General features: G+C 40.3%; 1 protein-coding gene across 3 annotated transcripts; it reads left to right on the top strand.

Annotated features, from left to right (window-relative positions):
* The first annotated feature begins 1,757 nt into the window (after positions 1-1,757).
* LOC114769300 (beta-galactosidase-1-like protein 2) lies at positions 1,758-19,500 on the top strand. Of its 3 annotated transcripts, none has more exons than XM_028962189.1 (22): positions 1,758-2,924; positions 3,017-3,067; positions 3,156-3,209; positions 3,833-3,914; positions 9,935-10,111; positions 11,276-11,344; positions 11,500-11,595; positions 11,718-11,826; positions 11,946-12,038; positions 12,480-12,561; positions 13,529-13,593; positions 13,685-13,769; positions 16,626-16,763; positions 16,938-17,018; positions 17,110-17,216; positions 17,303-17,449; positions 17,937-18,008; positions 18,346-18,424; positions 18,516-18,603; positions 18,690-18,801; positions 19,104-19,223; positions 19,363-19,500. In XM_028962189.1, exons 5-22 carry the CDS (start codon positions 9,948-9,950, stop codon positions 19,471-19,473), a joined length of 1,818 nt encoding a protein of 605 aa, XP_028818022.1. In that variant the 5' UTR covers positions 1,758-2,924; positions 3,017-3,067; positions 3,156-3,209; positions 3,833-3,914; positions 9,935-9,947; the 3' UTR covers positions 19,474-19,500. The 3 variants fall into 3 exon arrangements, with proteins under 3 accessions (XP_028818022.1, XP_028818021.1, XP_028818023.1); XM_028962188.1 differs by adding an exon at positions 8,904-9,004 and having other exon boundaries at positions 1,758-3,067; XM_028962190.1 differs by having other exon boundaries at positions 1,758-3,067; positions 19,107-19,223.
* Positions 19,501-19,748: the final 248 nt, after the last annotated feature.

The following is a 19,748-nucleotide window of genomic DNA, read 5'->3' as shown; positions in this document are numbered from 1 at the left end:
GGTGGCCAACAAAGGGGTTATGTAGTAGTCTAGCAAGAATTTAAAACCGCTTTTACCCCTGCATTAGTCTGACCAATAGTAGTAATAATACAAATAAATAATAATAATCTTCTTTTACTTTCCAAACTAATGAATCCTGTCCATCCCGGTCACTGCCAATGCTAACCTCAGCATCTATAACTCCAGTTCTGCCTTCTGTCTTTTCATCAGTCACTGTCTCCGACCTACATGTCCTCTCCGGTCTCACTACTGTCTTGTAAAACTTCACTTTTCACTTTCGCCCTTCAGAAATGAGTCCTGCCTCTCTTCTCCTCCCATTCCACCCTGTCTTCACATCTCTTTAACACGTCCCATTGCTCTGGACAGCTAAGTTTTTGGCTGGAATGCATTGTGCCTTTTGCGGATGTATTAAAAGAAAGAAACTGATTTATTCAGCCACAGCAAACATAACACTGTCCGTCCCGCTGTCCTCACTCTCATTCACACACATGTATTCTGTCTAGAGCAGAGCTCCACCTCTTCCACCTGCAACCTACTCACACGACGGACCACAGGGTCATGTTCAAACATGCTAGTCCACAGGGACTCCTGCCTGATCTCATCTGTCAACCGGTCCATCTCCGTATAGGGACGGAACAGGATACAGTCATGACTGAGATTAAGACGAAGAGACAAATAAGAATATGGCGCCAGTGGTGGCCACTCGCCGCTGCCGCTGAGCCCCTCTCTTCGTTTTTTCCTTGCTCCAATCTCATGCTGGACGACATGAGGTGAGAACATGCATTCCTCCAAGATGGAAAGCACACTGCCCATAAGGATGCAGGTGAATTATCAACACAACATATATGAGTGTATGATAAACACAAACATATGAGAACTAAATGGGGAGTTTTATGTGGATATGAGCACAGTAAGGATAGTCACATAAAATGCTTATTTATACTGGGAATGCAATTACAGAGTCCGGATCAGCACAACAGTGAGACGGTAAGGATGAAGTGCAGAGTGTAGTTACAGAGACAGAGACCATATCTGCACCTGACTCAGGGCCCGAATAGCCTGAGGGCAGAAGCTGTTCTTCAAATCTTCTGAAATCTTCACAGTAGTTGTGATGCATGTGTGTGTCTGAGTGGTTGTGCGCCCTCCAGTGGACATGACTAAGAATGACAGACCTTTTAATGAAATTTATTAGCAAGTTCACAAAGGTGCAAGACATAAAAATACAAAACCAGTGTACATGTATAGTGTAATAACAGTACAGGAGATGTTGTGGGGAAGGTGTGTATATACAAGGTAATTGAAAATATAATAAAATGAATTGTATAGATACAATTGTGCACCCCAGACAAGTTTTAATAAATTTGCCAAAACCTTTTTTTTTTTTTTTTACATACATTGCAATTGCTCAAACTGAACAAGAGCTGTATTGGATTTATGACTAGTACATTTTTACATCAAGTAATTGAAAGTAACTAATTTAATCAAAGTAAATTTTAAATTGGATGGGTACTTTTACCAAGTAGCATAACAGACAATGAAAACAGCGGCAAAAGAAAGAGCACAATTTCAACTTGGGCTCAACATTTAATCGCTATATCAATGGATGCATATCAACTCATCTTTTCTTTTCTTCCCTCAGATCTACATGCTTCCTCCAATCTCTGCATGTCTAAATTACATTTTCATCCCATCATCTAAAACTCCCACCAAATCAAACTAATATTCATTCCAGCAGATTCATCACCATATCAGGATCTTGCTATCTACCTGAACATCTCTCAGATCTCTCCTTCTACAACTGCATGTAACCTTGGCATAACTTTAGACCACCAACTCTCCTTCTCAACCCGTGTCACCAATCTCTCATGTAGAAGTCTCATGGAGAAGCACCATCCTACCTCAGAGCCCTTATTATACCTCACACTGCGCCTTGTATTCTCCAACTCTACAGTACTGCTCGCCTGATCCCTCCACTGCTGAACGTACAAGGAAGACTCTTCTCTGTCTTGGCCCCTGGGTTAAATTAACTTCCCACCAACTTAAGACCTTCATTTTTAAAGAACTCTTAGACTAACTTGTAACTTTCTTATCTGACTAATTAAAAACTACATCTGAGCATAGTTGGGGTCCTAGTGAACCAGAACTGCTGGTTTTATGGTGACATGAAAGCAAGTCGCTCTGGATAAGGGCGTCTGCCAAATGCCATAAATGTAAAACTCTTCATCCAAATAAGCAAACATAAAATATAACTCTCCTTAGAACTCACAATTAGACAACGACAAGCAGTGCATGAGAATTAATCAAAATTTTAGAACCACAGCACAGAGTGTGTACACCAATTTATAGCTATTTATAAGATGCCATCTCTCTAGAACCATCATTACATCATTAAAACTGCACTTTCTTTTCCTTATAACACCGGTGAAAACTCTATTCAGCAATGTCTGTTAATATTCTCAGTCATCCAGGTGAAGTTGTCTGAAAGCTGGGACATGGCATAAGTTGTGTAGAGTTAGTGCCACTAAGTTAAGGTGACCAGATCTCCTACTTTCTCTCATGTAGAAACCTACATGAAATTTCACAACCAATGCACTAGCCTACTTTTTTGAGACATGGCATAAAAGTGAAAATATTATATGCAGCGTTATCTTCATCTTACATTTGTGGCTTCTAAAGTTCATAAGGCTTCCAACTTTCTATATTACTACTGGTCTGCCAATATGAAAGCAATCTTATTTTAGATGAGTGATTATATTGATATCCCTAGCTGGGTAAAAAAAGGAAGGGCATCTATCCACTCCACCCCAATTGCAGTATTATGTGCCAAACTACTGCTTTCTCCGTCCATATCTAATGTTACATCCAGTCTTGTTCCCCCTTCAATGATGGATGAAGCTTTTAATGTATGGTCTAAAGTTCATAAGGTAACGCACACATTTTAACTCTCATTTTCTCATGTATGAATTTATTAACACTTTTTCCTAACAACTATTTCAACTGACTTAACTGCATGTAGATCATGGAGATCTACAATGCTGCTGAGAACATGGAATACTCCGAGGATGATGTAAGGGAGCACATTGATCAGCATGTTCTTTTGACCTTCTGACACTGTTGTGTTTTACTCCAAACTCTCTCTTTTTTTTTAATCATAGGAACTGGATGATCCATATGCACCCGGCACTTCCACGTCACATCAACTGCGTCAGGTAGAAAGTAAACTGCTTTGATTCCTGGTATGCTTTCCTGTCTTCCTCTTTTAAAAGCTATTCACTATGACCATGAGGCTGTCTGCATTCTTTTAGGAGCAAGTCCGACCAATCCTATCTTAATACAGGAGCTGTTTTTGAGCATATACCTGGTTTAGCTTTTCTTTGCAGGATGAAAATTATGTTCACACCTCACCTGACCATTTCTATTGTCATAAAAACTTTACCAGCCATCTGGTTGTGCTTACTTTAATGATTTTTTCATGACTTTTTTTTGTCTCTTATACATAGTTTATAATACGTGGCTGTGAGTATAAGCTTCAATAAAAGTAATAACTGCCAATCAAAGCAGAGTAGTTGTGGTTGTTTGATAAGTCAGCACATTTAGGAGACTAACAATGGTGACTGGATTTTTAGTAATGTAGTGTATTTCTCAAAATAGCCAAAGAGAAGTTCTGGACATAGTAAAAATGTGGTGAGGTATTATATCTTTTATAATTGTATATGACATGATTTAACCACTTTCACACTCTCTCACACACAAACACCTATGCACACCGCAAACAAAACCAACAGTTGAATTGTCTTTGCCACAATAGTCTCCCTTGTGTTGTTTGTAATAGGCTTTTCTAGATCATGCCTCACAGATGTGACTGCAGTTCTGCCATGGAACCCCATCTTCTCATCTGACCAGTTGTAACGGAGGTAAGGTGATTGGGTTTTGCTTTATTTGCTTTATTTACATGGTGAAAATACTGGCAAATTATAGAGGATTTACTGAAAGCATCATCACTCTTTTCACTTTAATATCTTTTAATGAAATACTTTTCTAAATCTCTAAAAAAAAGATCTCTAAAGATAAATTTCCAATGATCTACTCTCTTAGTATATGACCATAAATATTTTGTCTAGTTATTTTAATATATAAAGTATGTTAATATTATTGCAAAGTATGTTGTTTTCATTTATTAATATATTTCAGAATCAGAATTGTGTTTATTGGCCAGGGAGCGAACACATATGATGTCTTTCAAGCACAACAATATAAAACAGTTATATACAATATAGACAAATATCTCATGTTCAGAAACATACAGAGATTACAGAAGTAATACCACAAGTATACATCAATTGCAGCTGAAATGTGTGTGACAGTTCAGCTGAAGAAACTGTTCCTCTGTCGGCTGGTCCTAGTCTGAAGGCTTCTAGATCATCTGGGTATCCCAGGGTATGCGGGACCTGTAATGATCTTCCCTGCCCTTTTCCTGGTTCTTGAGAGGAACGGGTCCTGGGTGAAGGACAGGGGGACACAATCTTTTCTGCCGTCCATATAGAATGTTCATACAGTCTGTTGCAGTCTGTTCCTGTGCTGCTGAGTGGCTGCTCCGTACCAGAATGTGATGGAGGAGCACAGAACAGACTCAATGACTGCAGTGTAGAACTGGATCAGCAAATCCTGTGGAAGAGATGTTTTTCTCAGTTTCTGGGAAATGGTGGTATGCAGGAACTTGAAATTCTCCACAGAGGACACTGGGCTGTCTGATATGGTGAGAGGGAACATTGTTGATGGATGTCTCTTGAAGTCCACGGTTATCTCTATAGTCTTTAGCTTGTTTAGCTCCAGGTTGTTCTGACTGCACCAGAGTACCGGCCACTCAGATTCATCATCCTGAATGAGTCCAATGGCAGTGGTGTCATCTGCACAGGATATAATGCAGGCTTCTGCATCATCCACAGACCTGGTAGGCAAACTGCAGGGGGTCCAGCTGGTGTTCTGTAATGTCCTTCAGATGGGATAAAACCAGGCGTTCAAAGGATTTCATGACCACAGACCTCAAGGTGACGGGTCTGCAGCTATTTGGTCCTGTTATGGTGGGTTTCTTTGGGGCCGGGATTATGCTGAAATGTTTAAAGCAGGAGGGAACTTCACACAGCTCCAGGGATCTATTGAAGATGCGGATGAAGATGGAATCAATCTGATCAGCAAAAGGAATGCAGACTAAAGCAGACTAGGGCTAGATTAGACTTTACATTACATTACTCAGATCAACATTAGAGGAAAAAGGTGTTGCTGTAAAGTGCCATTACTCAAATTCATGTAACTTTTCAGTTAAATTGTCCATACGTCTCTCACTTAATATCTCCCATATAGTTACAAAGACAAATTTTATTAAACCTCGTCAAGGGAAACAAATAGGAAAGAGATGGCTATGTAATGATCAATTGCATTGAACTGAAGAAAATGTTCACTGACACTTCTAGCAAATTCATCATACTGGCATTAGTAAAAAAAATTGCTGGTTCACTGATGTATGGAGCCTAAAGTACCATGAGCTACACACAGGTTATTTAAAATTATTTACTCTAAATTCATTTACGTCTCTTAAATGTTTTTTTTCATTTTGGAAGGTCATAGAGTTAAATGATTGCTGCTCTTGCACTTAGACACGAGATTCTATTCAGTCAGACTCATTTTCTGTGCTTACTGAAAGCCAATGGAAGGACCACACAGACTTAGGTTGTGTTATTGATTATCCAGCAACAATTACAAGAACAGGGGAAAATGTATGGTTATAGATGGATGTTCACAAAGTGCAGAAAAAAATTGAGAGATATTAGCTGTGTAAGATGGGACATCGCAGGGCCATGACGTTTCTGCACCTTTGTTTTGCGTAGAGGTTCAAAACCTCCATTTCCATATCTTTGTCAAAAGGCAAAACCATTTTTCTCCTGGATTAGGCGATGCCTCTGAAGCTTGGTTCAGGCTTTTCTGTCTTTATCTTTTCCTCCTGTCTTTCATTTTTGTTTTCTCTGTAACATTGGTACCTTTTTTATATACAATATTTACATGTAACTGCAATAATAATTTATCTGTGTTAATAAATTAGAAACTTTTCTTTCTTTTAACCTCTATTGTGCCATGCCTCTTTCAGCGTGGTAAGTTGTAGTGGTTTTAATACAGTGCTTTTGTGTGTAGAGAGAGAGAGAGTTTTTTTATACTATTCTCCACAGTTTTATAGCCGAGTTGGATTCTGAGGGGTCAGCATTAGAAATATTAAATAACTGTCCTAAACTTGCACTCACAGACCCTGGTACAGAAAATTGTTAAATCCCAAACGGCCAAGATGCCACTGAGGTGCAATCTGAAGAGCAAAGAACCAACCCCACACACTGCTCTTCGGGCACCTTTCATGGCTGCCCACTGCTCACTAAGGGTGATTGTTAAAAGCAGAGGACACATTTCTTTGTGTCACTATGTGCTGCAGTGTTTCACAATGACAATCACTTCCCTTTCACTAACTTGTGCGCACAGGATCGTTTTTTTTTTCCATTTCATGGTACTGTACTATTTGCATACACAACATTCTTTGTCAGATTTAGTTTTTCCTTATAGTTTTACAACAAGAAACATGGAGCTAGGCAACAATCTTGTAATAAGTTACCTTACATGGTGCTTTGGAGAGAAAGTTGTCCCAGTTGTCCCAGCTGCCTACGTCAAAGCAGTTCCACAAAATAGTCATACAGCCAGCCGCTAATGGCCAATAGAAAAAGGCACACATGCAAAAATACGTTATTTTTCAAATGCCCATGATGCCAGCCTGGGCCACGGCCCGTGTCAAAAAAAGACTTTGCGGCCATTTCCGGACATTTCTTTGCCAACTTGTGTTTGATGTGTGTGCAGTGTGAAACGCTGGCAGTGTCCATTGAGAAAATGTATACAATGGAACGTTTTTAAAATAGAGGCATCTGACTGGTTGCATTTGAATTTAGACGAGTAATAAATACTGATCAGTAAAAATACAGTATAAATACTATATATATATATATATATATGTTTGTTTGTTTTTTTCTTTTTTTCTTTTTTTACCTCATCCCATTAAGACCGCTATTGTCCGAGACCAATACAAGACAGAGACCAACTCCACACAGGGTTGTTGGCTGAGAACTATTTTTCAACTATTTTTGCTTCTTTTAGCCACTTTGATCTCCCTGGTTTTTTGTTGTATGTGCAGATGATCTTGGTTGGCACACACAGATCTTCACAAAAACGATAAATGATGTCACAGTGTCTGTCAGTTTATCCAGATTATGAGAAGCTGCTTCAAAAACATCCTGCAGGTTTTGACTTCTGTTTTGACTTCAGGCTTGAAGTTGTGATCAGGATCCCTGAAAACCTTTTTGAGATGTCTGCCTAATGTCTAGCAATTGATATCTGGAAAAAAATGTGTGGTCTGAGTGACTAAACGTGCACAAAAAAGTACCAGAGACCGCATTGCAAAGCCTGCCATCCATGGCCTTCATATTCATTCATGGGAGGTTGCTAAAAGCCTTGACCTACTGACAGTCCTTAATGTAGTGGATGCACATTGAATTTATTAAGCTTTTTGAATTTATTATTATCTGTAAGTCCAACCCATTGACTCTCAGGCGAGTCTGAACTGAAATGAAACAGAATACTACATAGGCACATGCACCACAGGCCAGTGAGTGACCAGGAATGGAGATTATTAATTGCTTTATATACAGTAGGTACAAATGAAGAGTCTAATTGGGAGACTAATAACTAAGACAGGGAGACAAACAAGGTTATGGCATCACATGGTTGATCATTTTTTCCATACATACAGTACCAGTCAAACGTTCAGACATGTCTTCTCGTTTAACGGTTTCTTTATTTTTTTCACTTTGAATATTTTAAACGAATACTGACAAACTCCAATTATTAAGGAACACAGGAAAAATGTGATGTTTTTGTCAAGCATCCATTTGGGCAGGGGAAATTTTACACAATTGCTTGACTCAATGACAATGTCAAAGTTCACTATGAAATAGTAAAATTCCCAAAGACCAAACAAGGACAATGCACAACAAGGATACATTTATACTTATAATAACAGATGAAAACAATCAAGGTAATCAAGCAACACAAGACAAGGCAAACATGAAATCCCGGCCAGAAGTACCGGGCAGTATCCTGACTACGACAGTTTTACATTTTAGATGCATTTAGATACATTAGATACAAGTAGCAGACACATCTCAGTTGACACGTTGCAGCAACATAATGAGATGAGAGCAAATGTCAGAGGAGAAGTATAACCCAATTGCAAGATGACGCGGTGGGTGAGTCTCCACCGTTCGATCTACGAGTGCATCTCAGCTTTCGCTGGGTGCTTTGATGGTGACAGTGTTGCCGATTTATTTAAATCCATGGCACACTTAACCAGCAAGACCTTCCCTCCTGGTTTAGTGGGACCATCATTTGTTTTCATCAGAACAAACACCCCTATATGTATGCTATCTGACCAAGAGAGAGAGTGGTGGAGTTCTGCATCATATGACCTGGCCTCCACAATCACCTGACCTAAACTCAATTGCAATGGTTTGGGATGAGTTGGGCCACAGAGTGAAGGCAAAGCATCCAACAAGTACTGTATTGTACATGACCTCATGAGGCTGATTTAAGAGAATACCAAGAGTGTGCAAAGCTGTCATCAAAGCAAACTTTGAAGAATCTAATATATAAAGCATACTCTGATATGTTTTCTACATAATTCCAAATGTGTTCTTTCATAGTTTGAATGTCTTTTATAATCTACAATGTAGAAAAAAGACCATTGAATGTGAAGGCGTGTCACAACATTTGACTGGTACTGAATGCAATGAAATAATTTTTGTTTTGTATTGTTAAAGAACAGCAAATAGAGACATCCATATACAACCAGAGTGGGGAAGAAAGAAAAGCAAAAAAAATACACAGGAAAAAACACAAACCGTCATGACGGCTGGACACGGTGAGGAAGAAGACGACGATACATGCGCACGATGTCATGAGACGGGTTTAATACGTAATGAACAAGACAATGGAAACGTAGCGTAACAATGACCCGACGGCAAACAGACACAAACAGGGCAGCTTTATACAGGCAGACACAGGTGAGAACAATCAGGAAACATAATAACACAGGACAAACACAAAACTCCAGTCCGAACTCCAGATCCGGAGAAGCCCATTCTGACAAAAACACTTTCAGTTTCATATTTCAGCAATGTCAGGACTCAGGATTAACATGCAACTTAAACCGGCAGCTATGTAATGTTGAGATGGAAGAAGCCAAGGCAAAAGGACCTAAGTGCACATTCGCAATGAGTTTATTTTTTATTTCAAAGAGCCCATCAATACATTGTTCATCAATACATTTCTAGAATTAGGGAAGGGATTGCTTTGTCATTGCGATACACAGCATATGGTGCAGTACCTTCAGGATTTTAACCCGCTTCCTTAGCCACTTTAGGCTACCCTTATTATTAATTAGTACAATCTGCTATGTCTCACATACCCCATACCAAAATCACTGATATACTTCCTGCCAAACTCAGACAAATCCAAATTATCTTTACATAGTAGTGCTGTAGCAACATGACAAATCGGTTACTGTGATTTGCTGTAAATCTTTAAAAGTTATAACACTCAAACCTTAACTGGTTTTAACTGGTCATTGCTGCCCGCAGTACGCTCTCCAAAATGTTAATCATTATGCTTTGTCTCTGGAGGGATCTAGACCATATAACCAATTTTAAGGTTATATGATTCCCAAGTATGGAGATTAATCTGTATTGGTTTATGCATTTCTCTCCTGTAGTGCTGTACAGTCCCCTAAAAACATATACATAACTCATTTTAAAATTCAAATTAAAAGTAATTGCTCTCCCCTTCCTCATAGGCAAAAGACGACAATGAGTGAGAGGGAGGGTCTGAAAGCCAATTCTGGACAGTTCACCTTACAGGACGTTCCATTTCGAATCCTTGGTGGCTCCATCCATTACTTCCGAGTACCTAGAGCATACTGGAGGGATCGTCTGCTTAAGATGAGAGCCTGTGGCATCAACACTGTGAGCACGTAAGCACATTTCAAAGTGAACTTAATCAGAAAAATACATTCTGCATCATATCTGTTTGAACCACAGATAACATTGTATCTTTGCTATATTTCTACTATATACAGAAGAGTCAGGAGATGCATGATAGAACAGTTTTTTGACCTTGTGTCACAGAACGATGTAAACTTTGTCGCCCAGTGCTGTTGTAAACCTTTTTAATCATCTGACTAACAAAATGAACCCTTTTCTGTATCCTCAATTCTCCCTTTCGTATTGCCCTCTCCTGTACCATCTCTTGTGTTTCCCGTTGCCGACTCGCCTGAACACTCCACTTGTGCCTCTTCTGACTGATTCAACCTACCCAACGTCCAAACCTGATGATGACATATACAGCATTTTTCAGACGCCCTTATCCAGAGTTACAGTCAGTAGTTACAGGGACAGTAGTCCCCCCCTGGAGCAGCTTATGGTTAAGTGTCTTGCTCAGGGACACAATGGTAGTAAGTGGGATTTGAACCCGGGTCTACTGGTTCATAGGCAACTACCAGCCTCATGAGCTTGAGCGATGAGCTTGACCACTCATCTGATTTTCCACATCACTGGCAGAAACAAAAAAAACTTCTGATTTACCATCTTAACCTGACCACCTTCTATTACTCCACCACCCCGGTAAAGGCATCTTCTCCCACATCTCCGTGTGTGTCACACGCTCCCAAACTACGTGCTGCTGCAGCTTCTTTATCCCCCATTTCCCCTTCCACCACTCATTCTGTTTCTCAATCCATTCTCCCCCACAAACGGCTTTCCCCCCCCCCCCCCCCCTTGTGACTGCAGCTATGTCCGCTAATGCACCTCCTGACACTTCTTGTGACATTGTGCTTGCTTTAAAATGATTGCTAAATGAAATCTTGCATTTTCTATAGACAGATGTTGAATTCATGGTTAGTACACATCCATTACTTTTTTAAGAGGGTTTCCAGAATAACACAGATTCTGGATCTGCTGCAATAACAATATCCAATTCCAAAACATCTACATTGGTCCATGAAACTGCCAAATAATTTTTTCTTTCCAGCCTTTACATCTACACACTGGTTCACAACAGTACACATCGTTCCTTTTTTATGGAAAGATTGCATGATAATTTCAGCACTAACCCTTGGGTATTATCTTGTTGTCCTCAGATACGTCCCTTGGAATCTGCATGAGCCTGAAAGAGGCTTGTTCCTGTTTAAAGGGCAGCTCGACATAGAGTGAGAAAGTTTTCCAATTATTGAATGCCTTTAAAGGCATGTTGCATTAACAATCTAACACATCTTAACATAAAACAATCGCATTTCATATCCCCAGAAGCTCCTGTTCTTGTTTAAGTCATCTTTATCAGTACCCCTATTCTGTTGATCTGCAGATCTTATATTAACCTGGCCTCAGAGCTGGGTTTGTGGGTAATTCTCCGCCCAGGACCCTATATCTGTGCTGAATGGGACCTGGGAGGTCTACCAAGGTCAGTATCTACTGAGATCTAGGATATTCAGGTGACCAAATCATGTCTGACCATGCTATACCCATATCCCAGCAGGCACTTTTCTCAGCGATTACTCTTAATTCTTTAATACTGCTCTTCAGTTGGCTTCTACGGGACAAAGACATGAGACTGAGAACAACCTACAGTGGCTTCACCAATGCTGTTGAGACCTACTTTGACAAGCTCATACCCAAAGTTGCACAGCTGCAGGTGACTGTTTGACCAAAGGAGGTTCAGTTTTGAAACGGTGTCTCAAAGCTCTTCCATGTCTTTATAATTATATTGTAGACAATGCTATAAGAAATATGTTTTTTTTTCTGTGTGTTTAGTTTAGCAGAGGAGGACCAATCATTGCTTTCCAAGTGGAAAATGAGTATGGCTCATATTCAAAGGACAAACACTACATGACCTTTATTAAAGAGGTACGTTCGAATTTCAGAAAGGATGGTACCATTGGCAGAAAAAAAAGATGCAATAACACTATAAAATATATTATCCTCTTAGCTGCAGGTAAGGGATTCATCCAGGCCAGGAAATCAATTTCAGGAAAGCAATTTTCTTTTCTGAAGAATAAAGTTTTCTGAATCTGAACTCAGTCAACAGTAGTATAATAGCATGTTAAATTTTTAATCCCACTCACATTATTGAGTGTTTAGGAAACCATGTGTCTCATTAGGCATTGTTCCTGCTGGCTGATAAAGCCTCAAGATGTTCTATTGCTTATGAAAAAGGAGAACATGCCAGTACATAAATCCATTGAAATTGCATTTATTTTTCCCTGTCAGTTTGATTATATTCAGCATAACATAATGCTCAGCACTTAAAGGAACCTTAAAAACCACCATTCCTTCTTACTGTTTCAGGCTCTGCTGTCCAGGGGAATATCAGAGCTTTTGCTGACATCAGACAACCGTGAAGGCCTAAAATGTGGGGGTGTGGAGGGAGGTAATTTTCTTTGAAAGAACATGCATCATGATACAACAAGCCATCGCATCTGGCATAATATGAAAGTGATCTACATTGTCCAGACTTCTGTCCATAATGGACAATGTTCTCCTTTCAGCCACAGCTACCATGTTGTCCAGTTCCTCAACTGGCTTTTCTGATCAGTTTGTCAAGACCCTTCCTGTCTGACCCTTTCATGCTGCCACCTCAGCACAGCATAGTATATAAGCATAGCACTGGCCACAACAGACTCATAGAACATCCGCAACATGGTGTTTCAGACTTTAGAAGTTGTCAATGTGCACACCCAGGTAATTGTAGTCCTAAAAATTCTCCACATCCACTCCATTATCCACACTAATCTTGGCCTTCTAGATGAACTGGAGGGAATCTTGTGCCACCTAACCAGGGGGTGGAGTGTGTCTCTCTTCATGCTATGTGAAGTGAATACTACTGGCCTGTAGTCCGATGGGGCACTGTGTTACACCTTCTTTGGTACAGGAACCTCAGCCTGGGAACTTTCATGATACTGAGGCTCAATTTGAAGCACTCCACATAGCTGAGAGGTGCACAGCTTTATGGAAGTTGAAAGTGAAGTGATTGTCATTGTGTCATTGAAGTGATTGTCAATGAAATGTAACCCATCATCAAATGTAACCCTTAGTGAGCAGTGGGCAGCCATGACAGGCGCCCGGGGAGCAGTGTGTGGGGATGGTGCTTTGCTCAGGGGCACCTCAGTGGCACCTTGGCGGATCGGGATTCGAACTGGCAACCTTCTGATTACAGGGCCGCTTCCTTAACTGCTAGGCCACCACTTCCCTATTATATAGTCCTATCTAACATAATTTATCTTTACATAATCTCTCATGATCTTCCAGGGTCCTTAAGATAACCTTTTAGTTATCTTAACTTTTACTAATTTTACAACAATTGTGTAACAGAATTCTTTATTTATGCTTTACCATAGCCCTCAGGACAATAAACCTACAGAAGCTTTCATATGGGACCATGCAGTACCTGGCCAACATGCAGGTAATAACAACTGTCTCTTTATTTTGTATTAATTAAGTTGTGGAAAGAATGAAGGGTTAAAGCTGTTATGTATTCTTTTCTGTTTATACAGCCCGAACAGCCCTTGCTTGTGATGGAGTATTGGTCAGGATGGTTTGATGTGTGGGGGGAACCACACCATGTATTTCAAGCTAAGGGTATGTAGAAAAAGTGTAATGATGTACAGTGCATCTGGAAAGTATTCACAGATGTTACAGTTGAACCCAAAAGTTTACATACACTGAATATAACTTATAACTTTTTTTTTTACTGTCTGATATTAAATCATACAAAACCCTTTCAGTTTTTGTCCCGTTCGGATTCACAAAATAATTTCTATTTGCTAAATATCAAAATAATGTGTGAGAGAATTTTTCAAGATTTTTTATTACTTTCTTCATAGTCAAAAGATTACATACACTAAGGTTACTATGCCTTTAAACTATTTGGGAATGCTCAGATGATGTCATGGCTTTGGAAGTGTCTGATAGGTGAACTGACACCACTTGAGTTGATTGGAGGCACATCTGTGGATGTATTTTAAGGCACACCTCAACACACTGCTTCCTCTTGTGACACCATGGGAAAGTCTAAAGAAATCAGTCAAGACAACAGGAAGAGAATTGTGGACCTCCACAAGACTGGTTCATCCTTAGGAGCAATTTCCAGATGGCTGAAGTTGCCACGTTCATCTGTTCAAACAATTATACGCAATTATATGCAACATGGGAATGTCCACCCATCATACCGCTCAGGAAGGAGACGGCTCCTGTGTCCCAGAGATGAATGTGTTCTGGTGTGGAATGTGCATTTCAATCCCAGAACAAAAGCAAAAGACCTTGTGTTCACATGTGTTCATTCATAGTTTTGATGCCTTCAGTGAGAATCTACCAATGTAAATGGTCATGAAAATAAAGAAAACACATTGAATGAGAAGGTGTGTCCAAACCTTTGGCCTGTACCGTAAGTAATCACAGCTTTTGCTAAATTCTTTTGGCAGCAATTACAGCCTCAATTTTTTTTGATTATGATGCCACCCCTTCAGTTTCACTCATTCCTCTATGCAGCACCTCTCAAGCTCCATCAGGTTGGATGGGAAACATTGGTACACAGCCATCTATCCTGGAAAGATGACTCCAGAAATGTACAGACACATCCTGGATGAAAACCTGCCCCAGAGCGCTCTTGAACTGGGGTGGCGGTTCATCTTTCAGCAGGATAACAACCGTAAGCACACAGCCAAGCTATCAAAGGAGTGGCTTCAGGACATCGGTGCACAGCCATTTTAAGATCTCTCCAGAGATGTTCAATTGGATTCAAGTCTGGGCCCTGGCTGGGCCACTCAAGGACATTCACAGAGTTGTCCTGAAACCACTCCTTTGATAGCTTGGCTGTGTGCATACGGTTGTTATCCTGCTGAAAGATGAACCGCCACCCCAGTTCAAGAGCGCTCTGGGGCAGGTTTTCATCCAGGATGTGTCTGTACATTTCTGGAGTCATCTTTCCATCTATCCTGACTAGTCTCCCAATTCCTGCAGCTGAAAAACATCAACACAGCATGATGCTGCCACCACCATGCTTCACTGTAGGGATGCAGGTATTGGCCTAGTGATGAGTGGTGCCTGGTTTCTTCCAAACATGACGCCTGGCACCGAAGAGTGGTGCCAGGCGTCAGTATTGTTTCATCAGACCAGGGAATTTTGTTTCTCATGTTCTGAGAGTCCTTCAGGTGTCTTTTGCCAAACTCCAGGTGGGCTACCATGTGCCTTTTACTAAGGAGTGGCTTCCATCTGGCCACTCTACAGGCCACTCTGCTGCCGAGATGGTTGTCCTTCAAGAAGATTCTCCCACCCCTCTCCATGGGGTTCTTGGTCACCTCCGTGACTAAGGCCTTTCTCACCTGATCACTCAGTTTAGGTGGCCGGCTAGCTCTATGAAGAGTCCTGGTGGCTTTGATCTCCTTTCACATAACGGATGATGGCCACTGTGCTCATTGAAATTTTTCTGTCACCTTCACCAGATTTGTGCCTTGAGACAATCCTGTCTCAAAGGTCTACGGACAATTCCTTTGCTTGGATTGTGCTCTGACATAAACTGTCAACTGTGGGACCTTATATAGACAGGTGTGTGCCTTTTCAAACTGTGTCCAATCAACTTTTTCTCGACTGGTGGACTAAGATCTAAGAAACATCTCAGGGGAAGGATGATCAGGGGAAACAGCATCAAAGGCTGTGAATATTTATGTACATGTGCTTTCTCAATGTATTTATTTTTTTATAAATTTGCCAAAACCTCAAGTACACTTTTGTTGTTGTCATTATTTGAGATTAATCCATTTCGCAAGGCGCACACAGCTGGTGCATATGACCCTAATGAAAGAAACCTCATAAGGACTCATCATAAGGCAGGCTGGACCAGTAGAGAGAAGAGCGGTTCTCCAACATGTAGCCAGAGATGTTTCCCCATTTCCTGTGCATTAACTAAACTGGACTGTGCCGTGAGTGTGTGCCTGTGGGCTGTGCCAAACAATATCGAGTGCAGCTCAAGAGTATTCCCCAGAGGATTGTCTGCCCATGAACTGGGAGATTTGCATTGATCCAAGCAAGGCGAAGGTCACAAGGGGGCAGCGGTGACCTGAAGTCTTGTTGGACACATATCAGAACCACTGACAGGGAGGCTTATCCATTTTATTTCTGTTCAAATAAACTCTGCTCTTCCTTTATCTCAAACCCTCAGTGTCTATGGTCAATCCAATTTTTGAAAATGTTATGTGCTGTGATTACTTTCCAGATGCACTGTATAACAATACAAATATAAAGAACAAAAAAATAAACTGCAGTGATTGATAAATAAACAGAAGGGTTGTTTGAATCACTAGGAATGTATTAAACTTTAAACAGTAGAATATATCACAAACATTTACAAAACGATTGCCTTTTATAAATTGATTGGATTTTCTAAATACTTTTTATTAAACGTTACACAATATGGTTGTCCCATCCTCTGATTTGCAGAAATGGTCAACGTGGTGAGAGAGCTCCTAGAACATGGTGCATCCATCAATTTGTACATGTTCCATGGTGGCACCAGCTTTGGTTTCATGAGTGGAGCTGTGGATTTTGGAACATATAAACCTCAAATAAGTAGCTACGGTGCGTTTGAACGGCAATTTTACCATCAATGTCTTCTAATAAAGCATGGAAATATCATGAAAACAATTAAAAACATCAGATTTTAAAGTCCTTTTAAGTACACAAGAGGATTGCCATTTCCATGTTCACCTGCTGTCTAATTTCACTTACATCAGAATGTCTTCTTTGCTCCAGATTACGATGCTCCATTATCAGAATGTGGTGATTACACTGCAAAATACCATCTCCTGAGGAACCTGCTCAAAATTTACCAAAGTTTGTCTGCCTGTGTTATGTTTAGTGAGTATACTGTAATGATGACCACAGACATCATCTGTTATGGCATATTGTATCTTTCTTTTCACAGAGGAGAAATTACCTGAGCCTCCCTTACCCCAATCCAGGAAGGCGTATGAAACAGTTCCTGTGTCTCACCACATCCCCCTGTGGGAGAGTCTGCAGTTTACTGAGACGGTGAGGACAATTTAGCTTCAATATGCTCCTTTAAGAAGTAAAGTGGTTAGAAAATGATCATGAGGAATCATATGATTGTTCTTCAGCCCTTCAAATCACTGGACCCTATAAACATGGAGAGTCTTCCTGTCCATAAGGGAAATGGTCAATCCTATGGCTACACCCTGTATGAGACCACCATCACTACAGGAGGCACTCTGAACTCCAGAAACAACATTCGGGACCGAGCCCTGGTACCACACCTGTTTCACACTTCAATACGCACATTATCGTGACTACTGTGTAATTATTGATCTAGTTGTTAGGTCTAAGAATTATTAAATGAACTTTCCAAATATATTTAGGGTTAGACGTCCCTTGTACCTCAGAGGGAACAACATGCAATTTAAGGTTTCTTACCTTGGGACATAAATTAAATTGGGGGAAGTGTTGGCCTAGCGGGTAAGGAAGAGTTGCGGGTTCAAATCCTGAACCGCCAAGCTGACACTGATGTGCCACTGATTTAAAGTACTGTCACTACACACTGCTCCCCGGGCGCCTGTCATGGCTGCCCACTGCTCACTAAGGGTGATGGTTAAATGCAGAGGACACATTTCATGTGTGCACTGTGTGCTACGACAAAACAATGACAAAAACAATCACTTTCGCATTTTAAAATGGATTTTATGATGTCAGTGATTAAGTATTAATACTTTACATTAATACTTTTGTCCTCTTAAGGTGTTTGTGAACATGCAGTTTGTTGGTGTTCTGGATTACAGATCCCAGGAGCTGACACTGCCTGAGAGGAAGGTATGATGCTGGTAAAGATATAAGAAATTATAAAAACACAGGAAAGACATGGAGCAGAATATAAATTAAATATAAATGCAGTTTTTTTCTGTGACAGTTGTGACCAGTCAGTAATCCAGTTTGAGGACAATAATTTATAGCAGAAGAATGTTACTGAAGCAAACCATACTGTGTTATTAAACTAATGGGGTAAATGGGTCCTCAGTTTCTATGTTTCTCCCGCAAAATGTCATGACTGGAGTGATGCATGTCAGATAATTTCAGATCATTTATGGTCTGAAATCAGTTCACAGTATCAAAAGATACCAATAGCTTGTTGATGATGTGCTTACTACAGGTTGAGCAAACATTAAGTTTGCTTGTTGAAAACCTTGGGAGAGTAAACTATGGTGACGCCCTTGATTATCAGAGGAAAGGTAAGAAGGAGATTATTAGAATACTGCCATGTGATGTTTGTTGTCTGGTGTGCTGGTTGGTGGTGGTGAAATCACTCCTGTCTTCCTCCAGGACTTGTTGGAGACATTGCACTGAACCACATCCCTGTGAAGGGATTCACTGTGTACTCACTGGATATGACACCAAGCTTTTTAGACAGGTTGGACCATCTCAGAACTGTTTCACAAGCAGTAGGTAACAAATCATTTCTGATTGATTGTACTAACTATAAAATGTTGGACTTAGATTGAAGACAGGGAAATGGAAAACTGTGAGTGAGATTCCCACATGTCCTGGGTTCTTCCAGGGAAATCTAACCGTGCATGGCCATGCCAGAGATACGTTTGTGAAGCTGCTGGTAAGTGACTGAGCTGGAACTGCCGTAGAATTGTGTCATCACACGTCCAAATTTGGGGGCTAGAATCTGGGTCCCGGCCTTATGCGCGTGGAGCCTGTATGCCCTTCCCATGTTGGCATGGTTCTCTGTTGTGGTCCCAGCCTCCTCCCACCATGATGTTGATGTTTGTGCCTGGCAGTGGCCTGGTGCTCTGCCCAGGAAGTAGAAAATTAGTGTAAATGTAATTAGTGTAAAGTAAATCAATCAGGAATAAGCACACACTCATGAATTCTAAGATGTTTCCTGAGCACATGTCTCATCAGCAGGGATGGAACAAAGGAGTGGTATTTGTGAATGGGCATCTTCTAGGTCGCTACTGGTTCATTGGGCCTCAGCATGTCCTCTACCTGCCTGCACCCTTCCTGAAAAGTGGAAATAATCAGGTTTGCATTCAACAGGATGCCAAGAAAATGATATTTCACAATTTGAACATTTGTCATTGAAGTGCTATTTTTCAACTTGTACAACTTGTCAGACAGTAATTACAGAATCTAATTAAAGGAAACCTTTCTCTTTGTGAAGGTCACGGTGTTTGAGGAACAGATAGCAGGTGGCCAAATCCAGTTTACAACAAGTCCTGAATATGGAAGAACACTCAATGTATCCAGTCACCCCTTTTGTAATCTCATTTAAAATGAAAACTGTTTGAAAAATAAAATATTTAACCCCAAATAGATATCAAATTGGCATCTTTTTACACTTGTTCTGTAAAAAGCTGTTAGGAATAAGTATGTTTCTGTGTTTCTTTAATCCTTTTTTGATCCCAGCTAATACATGCAAGATGTCTAGTTACAGATAATTAAGAAGTTAAATGTTTAATGTGTAAAAATTACAGACTTTGCAGCATTGTCTAACTTTCAAAATATTTAATTTTCTAGCAAACACATTTGAATGAATTGAGAACTGTT

The sequence above is a fragment of the Denticeps clupeoides genome, chromosome 19 (genome assembly GCF_900700375.1).
Source record: "Denticeps clupeoides chromosome 19, fDenClu1.1, whole genome shotgun sequence".
Taxonomy (NCBI): domain Eukaryota; kingdom Metazoa; phylum Chordata; class Actinopteri; order Clupeiformes; family Denticipitidae; genus Denticeps; species Denticeps clupeoides.
This window is presented reverse-complemented; position numbering and strand designations above follow the sequence as displayed.